We start from the raw sequence: 9,586 nt of genomic DNA, 5'->3' as shown, positions 1-9,586 counted from the left end.
AGATAGATAGATAGATAGATAGATAGATAGATAGATAGATAGATAGATAGATAGATAGATAGATAGATAGAATGTCTGATGTTCTTAAACACAAGATATGTTTTCAAAACTGGTTATTTGTCAGGTCACCTGTAATGTGAACTTACAGTGCTTGTTCATGTCTTGGGTTTAGGAGCCATATGATGCATGAATTGTTTATTCAGTGTTAAAAATATGCAACAAAAGAAAGAGTAAGTTCTCTGAAATTTTGTTGATATAAAGACTGAAACAAAACATCTGCCCTTATTAAAACATGTTGATATTTGGATATATTTTGATATTTGGTTATCCCATTTTTTTGGATTCCTCAGAGCCAGGCACCCACCCATTTACTCTTTCTCCTTTTTTGTATTGGAGTTGTGCACACTACTTTTTTCTTTTAAAGACTGACACAAACGTTATAAGAATAACATTGAAAGACAATAAATATTAAAAGGAAGGAATATTTTTGCACAGAACTGTTACTAATTTTATTAGCATTGTGTAAACAGCTTTACAGTCAACAAAGATCAAATCTGATTTTTTGTCATTTTATCTCTTTTGTCTTTAAAGACAGATCATGCCTCTGCTACCCAGTGGCAATTAGATAAATGGCTGAAGAAATCCAAGAAAAAACCTGGCAGCACTGATCAAAATCACTCACAAAGTCATTCAGACCACCAGCTTTCTCCCAAGACCCAGAGAGCCCCGTCGCCAGCCAGGTCCTGGGACAGCAATCAGGAGTACAGCCCTAGCCAAAGTCCCATACCCAGCCCACAGTTCAATTACAACCACAGCAGCCCTGTACCCAGCCCTGGTTACAGTTACTGTCCTAGCCCCAGTCCATTCACCAGTACCTGTCCAAGTCCTTCCCCAAGTCCAAGGCATAACCTCATTCCAAGTCCAGCTCCAAGTATTTGTCCCAGTCCATGCGGGAGTCCACGAGTCAGCCGAAGCCCAAGTCCTATATCTAAAGATCCTCCAAAAAGCCCAAGTCCCACTTTACGTGGCCCCTCAAGGGTTCATCGCTATCTTGAAGGTCAAAGTCAGAACCAAGCACATTCCACTTTAACATCAACTTCCCACGGGACAAAAATTAGACCATGGATTGCTCCGTTACCTACCAATTTGAAGAGTAAGACTGCAAGTGCCATTCAGCATCACCCATCTCATCAGCACGGGCCCAGGACTGACCCTACACAGATCCAAGTCCAAAGCCAAAGCAAGCTGAAAGCTCATGGAGCTTTGACTTCAAAGCAAAATCTCAAATCTACACCAGAGCCTTCCTCACATTCAAGCGTTAAACCGCTTTCTGATGCACCCAGAGCTAAAAACACATTACATTTTGATCAAGCTCAAGGTAACCAACCCATCCACAAGCTACGGAATCCATTTCAGTCACATAGTCCCAGCAAATCAAAACACCCAGTACCCTTCCGTCGTGAAACCAGAACTGTTAACAGTTCCCAGTCCCAATCTATCTGTAAAGCTACTAGCACTTCTGGTACTGGGTCAAGTGCTAGGCCCAGCCCTAACCTAATACATTGGACAAAGTTGTGGAAGGCTAGACCGTCAAATCCTGTGCACACAAATAATTCCCAAAATGCTCAAAAGAAGCTTCAAACCAAGGCACAAGAAGTGGACCAGAGAAGATTCCATTTGACTCAAATAGAGGAGCGAAAAGCCGAGAGAAAAGAGGACAGACATCATCACGAAAAACAACCAGGAAAACCAGAAAGAAAAGAAGACAGGAGGCTGGCGGAGGAGCAGCTACTAAGACGTCCCTGGATCCAAAATTTGGCTGCAGAAGAAGAGGAGGAGGGAGCGAGAGATCGGCAGAGTGGGAGAAAAGAGACAGAAAGAGGGAAAAACAGGAGGAAAGGGGAGCAGCTGAATAAATGGCCAACAGCTCAAGCCAAAGAGAAAGGTCTGACCAGCATCGAACAACACCGCCTTCCASAAGATTCAGACTATCAGGGGAGGACAAAAAAGGGAGAGAGATGTGAGGAGGACAAAGACTTTTCACCCCGTCTAGCTTCACATTCTCCAACTCCTCAAAAAACATCCTCCTCATCCTCGTCCTCATCTTCCAGCTCTCCCTCGAATTCAGGCTCAGAATCTGAATATCAGCCTCGGACTGAAAAAGTTTCAGCAGACTCTACCTCTCACAAGAGACTTACCAAGAAAGGACACCAAGCACCGGGCAGACCCGATGCCTCCAGGCCCAAGGTGATTCACGCCAAAGAACTAAACTCTAGACATCCTTGTGAGGGATCGCAAACCGTGGGGAGGCAAAAGCTCTACACCCTCGTCCCATTTGGACGAAGTGAGAAGGCGGCTCCCACTTCCCAGCGAGGCTTAAGAAATTTGGTGGTGCACATAGACCTCTGTCTTCTCAAGAGAGTCCCTGAGAGCACGACAAATTCTGCTAAAAAACCCTCCTCTTCATCATCTCCTTCAGTGACCAAGGACAAGCAAAGAGACGCAATGAAACACGTTCAAGTCCCTGAGACTTTGACAAAAGATGGCAAAAGGAAACGCAAGGTAAACAACACATGTAGATATAAAAAAATGTAGGCATCTTTATGAGAAAATGGTTGCATGTTTCATAAAATGTGTTTGTGTGCACTCAGTTGGAGAATGGTGCACTGGACAGAGAATGCAAGAAGAGCCTAGTTTATCCAAATGACACCTCAGGACAGACAGAATCTTCATCTCTTACAGCTGAAAACCTCGTAACTGAGATGACACACAATGGGTAACATCCCAATCCTTTTTGACTGGTTTGAAGAATTCACATTTAATTCCACACTTAGATTTTGACACCTATAATGTCGCAGGTATCTGGAGGAGTACTTGGACAACAAGCGGCCACTGTCTCCCTTGTCTCCCTTGTCTCCGCTGCCCCAGAGCCCTGAGATCACCAAGCCCTCCACCAAAGCAAAGGCAGCTGAGCATGTCCGTACTCAGAAAAGCAAAGACAAAAACAAAGGTCAAGCCGTGAAGGTAAGTTAAAAACCACCTACCATGTTTGATCTACTCTGATGCTTGCATCATTTTGGGCTCATTTGAGCTCTTTCTGTGMAGCCAAAGATGGAGGTGGAGTGTGTGAAAGTATCAAGGCAGCCTCAGCCATCATCTGAGTCTTCCTGGAGACCTACTTCTCATGGAGGAACTGGGCCAAATCATGAAATGTGAGTCCAAAAAGTGTGTCACTGCACACTCAAACGTTTGTACGTAAGTAAGTTTCATCATTATGATCCAGTGCCACAAAAAAATAGCAATCAAATAAACTGTGTTAGCAAAATATATTTTACAACAGCAAGTAGATTTTATTGAAACTCCTAAAGAATTAGTCATTGTATGTACAACTGATTAACTTTTGAGGTAAACTRGATTCAAGGTGGCCCCCGCAACTAATAAACCTTAACGACACCTAAATGACTACAATTCAGACATTTTTTGCAGCTATTGAGCTAAGATTTATTGTGATAGCAGCTGAGACTTATCCCCAACACATATGCCAAGCACTAACAAACCGTGCAACATCTTTAAAACTTTGACTGGTGAGGGCGGTGGGTAATGTGTATTACTTCAAGCAATACTTTTACATTTTTTATGCATATTTGTGTTTATCATTCTAGATCTCATCATGCTGAGTACTACTTACATGAAGCTAAAAGGATGAAGCACCGGGCTGATGCAATGGTGAGTATTTTTTTATATTCAGACAACCACTGATAGGTTTTAGGAAAATATTGTGATTCCCTTCTTTTAATTTGTAAAATTCAATGACAAACTGTGTTATTTGCATTCAATAATTTACCAAATTTCCCTCTGGGATCAATAAAGTATTTTTGAATTTGAATTGAATTGAATAAGGCCTGCTGACAGCAAAACCTTAAACAACTACCTCATCAGCAGACATCAAGTATTTTGTATGTACTGTACTGTATATGAGTATATGYACTGGTACTGTACATGAGTAACAGAGCAGTATCTTGTAACAATAATGTTCCAAATAAAAAGGAGACATTGTTGCATGAAATGCTTTTTTTTATTTTGTACTGTAATTTACGGTTTGTCTCACATGAATGTTGAAAATGTTCACACGGTGTCTTTGCAGCGGGAGATTTTGTGTTGGAGATGAATTTTCACAGCTAGAAGTACAAGTGAGGAGGTGTTAGGAAGCATCAGTTTTCAGCRCTCGGCAAGCAGGCCATGAGCCACAAAGTATACAATATAGCTGTTTTATTATTTTTTTGTGTCACAACTCACACATTTTCRTCTCGCATTGATAGTAATACTACTTTTATCTGAAGGTATGTCCAATATGCAAAATGCTGATTAAAGCCAACACCAAAAGTACTCAAAACAACGTGTTTATTCAATTGCAGTAAATGTGCCAGCAGATTACAATATGTGGTTGGATGGAAATTTTCTAAGAAGCTTAGAGCAGCTCTTACATGACATCATTCCACAATGCTTCAAGACTTCAGTGCATCTTCAAGGTCACAAAGAGACCTAAATTATCTCCTAAATGGACCTTTCGAACATGTCAGGGGTGTTAATTTTATTTTATTTTACTTTTTTCCAGGTGGACAAGTTGGGAAAAGCTGTAAACTACGTTGACGCTGCTCTGTCCTTTATGGAATGTGGGAAGGCCATGGAGGAAGGACCACTTGAGGCCAAGTCTCCATACACTATGTATTCTGAGACAGTGGAGCTGATCAGGTGAATCTCATAAACCAAGAAGAGATGCAAGTCATGATCCTTTCACTGACAAACATGTTAATTACTTGGATGGAGTGGTGGAAATTCAATGAAACTGTACACGTTAAAAGGTCATGTGACTGTATTGAGATGATTACAATATTAGATCAGTTGGTTAACAATGGTGGTCCCATGTCAGAAGGGTGTGGATCTGGCAGACCACTGCTGGGTTCAAGTTGATCGCTCACATCTTTTACTGGGGGAAAGCTTGGGGACACACATAACATGGATGGATGAGTGTTGAAAGACTGTACCGGGGTGCTGCCTCAGAAGTTGACAGACATGCAGACTCAAGATGTCATTGATGTAGCAATGTGCCATCAAGAACCCCAAAATCACTACCTGAAGTCATACCCTGTTGCTTTCCTCAGCACGACGCTAAGAGTACAACAGATTTCTGTCCATGGTAATGGCAGGATTGGTCCTCTTTCCTCTGTGCTACCATACACGATAACCATCTGTTGTAATGCAGATCATCACTATACATGATATGACATCACTAATTATCAGGCCATGCATTCCAGAGTGGCACCACTCCTTATGCAGCCATCTCTGCTTGGTTATTAATGAGTCCAGTACTTGTGTACAGATGTCACACAATGAAACTTGGCACTCAATGAAATAATCATCTCTTTGGGTGATCTGACTTGAACAACCAGAGACTCACCTATTGATTTCAGCATCAATCCACTCTTATGGTGCGTTCACACCAAACACGATTTCAGCATCAGGAGCAGCAGGTTTACATGCAAAGTGTATGGTGGACGCGCTTCAATCAGTGTCGGGAAGTGCTGCAGCGCCTCAAGCGCGATTAGAGCAGCGCGATTTGAACGATTTGAACGATCTGAGCRTTCGACGCGCTGAGGCGCAAATCACTGAAGTTAGAAAATCTGAACTTTTGCAGCTCGACGCGCCGCGTCAACCAATCAGAGAGACTCCACTGTGTGACGTAGTGACAGATTTCCCGACGGAACAGTTTACTGAATGATGTCCACTAACCTGAAACAGATGGAGAGGAGCTCTTTAGCTGAAATCGAGTGCCTGCAGTCGGTGTCCTGACAGGAGATATCCTCACCAATGCGTGGCAGCGGCTCATCAGACTGGACTCGGAACAAAAATAGTCTTGAAAGCGAGCTGTGAGCCTCTCCCGCAGCTCCTGGGTGATGAAACTCAGAATGTCTCTGAATTATTTGGTGAATTAATTATGAATTAATTATCTGATGAACGTGACATGCTCTTGCTCTCTGTAAATAATGCAAAGCCACTTCCTCGTCCGACATTAAACAGAGCCCGACAGAGGAGGGAGGGGCGGGGAGGCTCTTGCCGTGCAGCGCTTCAAGAGCTGACCTGCATCTGACTTCAAAGTGCACAAGCGTCCAACTTGAAGCGTTGGATGCGATTTTGAAGCTGAAATCGCGTTCGGTATGAATGCAGCATTACATTTGTACGTCCCACATGTCAAGCAAATCGATGGTATGACCACCTGGTCATACACAAACCCACAACATGGCCCCTATCAAACTCTGTCAAGTGCTGTTTAATGTTACAAAACAACCACTCTGTTGGGTTTCACTCACTGTGCTGCCTGATAAATCACACCTATTGCCACCTTTCATGCCCACCGGTGCATATATTAGACATGTCAGATCATTTACATATCCATCGCTGGTTTGAATGTGCACCAAATTATGTCCAAGTCAGACCATTCTATTTGAGTTTTTAACTGTTTTTTGTTTCTTTGTTTTTTGCCAGTGAGTGCATTTGCATATGAAAACCAATGACGGCTCTACTGTTGTGTTTTAAGGTATGCAATGAGACTCAAAAGCCATTCTGGCCCGGGAGCGAGACAAGAAGAGAAGCAGCTGGCAGTTCTGTGGTGCGTATGTCATCACCTCTGTTTAGACTACATCTCTTTATTTTGAGGATGAGATGCATCAGGACATTTTGAAGATGGTTTGGGATCTGTCTGAGACTTCTGTTCTCGTGCCCATAGTTTCAGATGCCTCGCTCTCCTTTACTGGCAGATGTTCCGCTTAAAGAAGGATCACGCGCTGAAGTACTCCAAAGTACTGCTTGATTACTTTAAGGTAAATCTTTAAAATCACAACTCAATGTCTGGCATGATGTTGACATTTTGGTTTGGATTAAGCCTTGTTTTGGTGTTATTACAGAGTTCTTCCAAAGTGCCTATAACCCCACCTGGTTGGAATGACTCTGGGAAGTAAGTGGATAATTAATGGACTGAGACCATTAGGTTCTTTCCAGGCACTGAAACTTTATAAACTGTCACCAATACATTGTTGAGCATGTTTTTTTTATTGTTTTTCTTTCGTAGGGGTATGAGAGAATCTTCCCTCTCACCCAATGCAAAACACCACAGAAGGGATTCCTATGGTAGCTCTGCATCTCTCATAAGCATCCCACAACGTATCCACCAGATGGCAGCAAATCACCTGAGCATTACCAACAGTGTCTTGTTCAGCTATGAGCACTGGGAGGTGGCAGACAATCTTGCAAAGGAAAATAAAGGTGAAAATCTTGTGATTTTTTTTTTTTTTTTGGTTGTACCTAAAACATTTGAAATCAGTTTTCATTAAGTTTTAAGACTTATGTCCCTTTTTGTTGTTACAGAGTTCTTCAACTACTTGAATACTTTGTCTGGGCCTTTGACTCTTCACAGCAGTGTTGCTCACGCTGTCCAATACACCAGACAGGCTCTTCAGTGGATACGCATTAGTGCCAAACTGAACTAACACCAGCAGAGAGGAGTTACTTTAACCTKGCTCTTCAGGACTTATCTGCTGCAGAAGAATCAAAACTCTGGATTTTTTACCAACAGGACAAAGCTGACGAGTAATGTGGTGTTTGAAATGAACTTGAATGAAATCCCACTGAGCCATAAGATCATCTTTTTAGTATGTTGGGTGCAAACTGGTCCATACACTGTGCAAAGTCTTCTAAAGGAGAAATCCACTTCTTCCTCGTTGTTGGGCGGCTGAGAAAGATTTCAAACCATTTGCCAAAAATATTCTGGACCTCAAAGAACTCAAAAAGATAAAAGACACTTCTGTGTTTCTGTTCTCATGAGACGATGCTTTTAAAAAGGGTGATCGTTTAACACTCTAAACCAGAAACTGATGATTCTTACTTTTGAAGAATCTAAAACTTTGTATCTTTGTGTTTTTTTATTGTGCAATATTTGATACATTTTTTTTAGTAGAAAAATAAAAAGAAGGTTTGTAGAATACATTTTTGTTCTCGTTTCAAATGCTGTAAGATATTAATCACAGTTTTTGGGGTTCTGATGCACAACGTAAAAGACTAACCTTCTCTAAATCCATTTAATAGTGTTTCTTACTAATAATAAGGCCAAATTAAAAATGTATTTAACCTTTTTAATATATTTTAAGATTTATTTATAAAAATGGTGCCATTTCCAAAGCTACAAAGCAATGCAGTGTACTTAGCTGTGGCAGAAAAAAGTGATTTAGCTTTGTGATTAAATAAAACTTATGATAATATCCTATTAGATCTGAAAGCGTTCAATCTTAGTATTAGCCGCAAAACTATTATGCTCATTTGTTCCCTCTCAATACTAATTACAACATTATTGTTCTATCAGTAAAACTAATCCATGAGAGAGAATGCAATATAGCTATGTTTTAAAAGATGTGCAAAAACAAATACACAACTCTGTTTCAGGTTTTTGATTAGACTTTTGCAATAGAAACTTCCACTGGTGCTGGTGACAAAAGATCAGAAAAATGGCCACAAATACACAACTACTACTGGTAAAATGTTGAACACCTCAAAGTTTGAACCATCTTTTGTAACAACATGGCATGTTCAAAGACAATTTTGATATAATCCATTAAATCAATATTTTATGTTAAAAGACGAGTATACAAATTTCATTGGTAAATTGTATTTCACAAGTGGCCATTTAAAACAAAACTAATAAAAGCGGTAAATAAATGCAGTTAGCTATGATATATTTTGAAGTTTTGTAGAAATGTACAGAATAAAAGTGCCTCCAAGAGTCACTCTGACCCAGCGTCTTTAAGAATTTACTGACGATAATGACCTGTTCTTTTTTTTCTTTTTACTTATTACGATGCAGCATTCTTGGCATATTCTTTCATGTATCAAGCTATTCATTTTGTGTTTCTGGGTTTAGTTCTAATACAGAAACACCCACTTGAATTTCCATTAAATCCTGCACTGTGTTCATTTATTTTGCTGCCTGTGTTTTTGCAAGGAATTGTGTTTAATTTCTCAATTCAAATCTGTTAAAGAAAACAAGAATGGATATAAGTTATGAGAATTGACCCTTCTTCACTGTCAAAAGAAAGTGGTGGAAGCTGGCAACAGGTTCTTTCAAGACATGAATAACAAACACACACATACACGTGGTGTGATTGTGTCAGAGCCAGACTCATGAGTCAGTCCAATTGCTCAGAGATCACTGTAACCACCACCTACTGCACCAGCATAGACGTTGTAGCATCAGATGTCTGGTACCATAGCAACAGGGAACAACCAATGAGAGGAGTCTTTGGGCAGAATCAGCAGCAGCATCAGGGCTTTTCAAATAATATATAAAAATATCACTCTGTATTTCCACATCAACTGTTTTTATTTGTATCTGAAAAATTACAAAATGTTTTCCAGCTGCTTTAGAGTCTAATTATGTTTTAGATAAATAAAGATAATAGACATTATTTTATCCCCTTATGTCAGTCAGATAGCCATTGGATCACGTGTCCAAAACAAATCAAGAGAGTCTGAACATGTT

General features: G+C 40.5%; 1 protein-coding gene across 1 annotated transcript in view; it reads left to right on the top strand.

Annotated features, from left to right (window-relative positions):
• The window catches only part of aff3 (AF4/FMR2 family, member 3), a gene marked incomplete at its 5' end in the record, with an annotated part of 19,421 nt that extends 10,396 nt beyond the window's left edge, over positions 1 to 9,025 (top strand). The window contains 11 exon segments of the mRNA XM_014011681.1: positions 592 to 2,562; positions 2,652 to 2,776; positions 2,859 to 3,024; positions 3,106 to 3,212; positions 3,663 to 3,726; positions 4,616 to 4,752; positions 6,596 to 6,667; positions 6,785 to 6,878; positions 6,963 to 7,012; positions 7,127 to 7,320; positions 7,423 to 9,025. Coding sequence (XP_013867135.1) covers positions 592 to 2,562; positions 2,652 to 2,776; positions 2,859 to 3,024; positions 3,106 to 3,212; positions 3,663 to 3,726; positions 4,616 to 4,752; positions 6,596 to 6,667; positions 6,785 to 6,878; positions 6,963 to 7,012; positions 7,127 to 7,320; positions 7,423 to 7,544 — 3,102 coding nt within the window.
• Between the last annotated feature and the right edge of the window lie 561 nt (positions 9,026 to 9,586).

This window comes from Austrofundulus limnaeus, unplaced genomic scaffold (assembly GCF_001266775.1).
Source record: "Austrofundulus limnaeus strain Quisiro unplaced genomic scaffold, Austrofundulus_limnaeus-1.0 Scaffold83, whole genome shotgun sequence".
In the NCBI taxonomy this organism is placed as follows: Eukaryota; Metazoa; Chordata; class Actinopteri; order Cyprinodontiformes; family Rivulidae; genus Austrofundulus; species Austrofundulus limnaeus.
The sequence above is the reverse complement of the archived record's forward strand: the minus strand, read 5'-3'. Positions and strand labels throughout refer to the sequence as shown.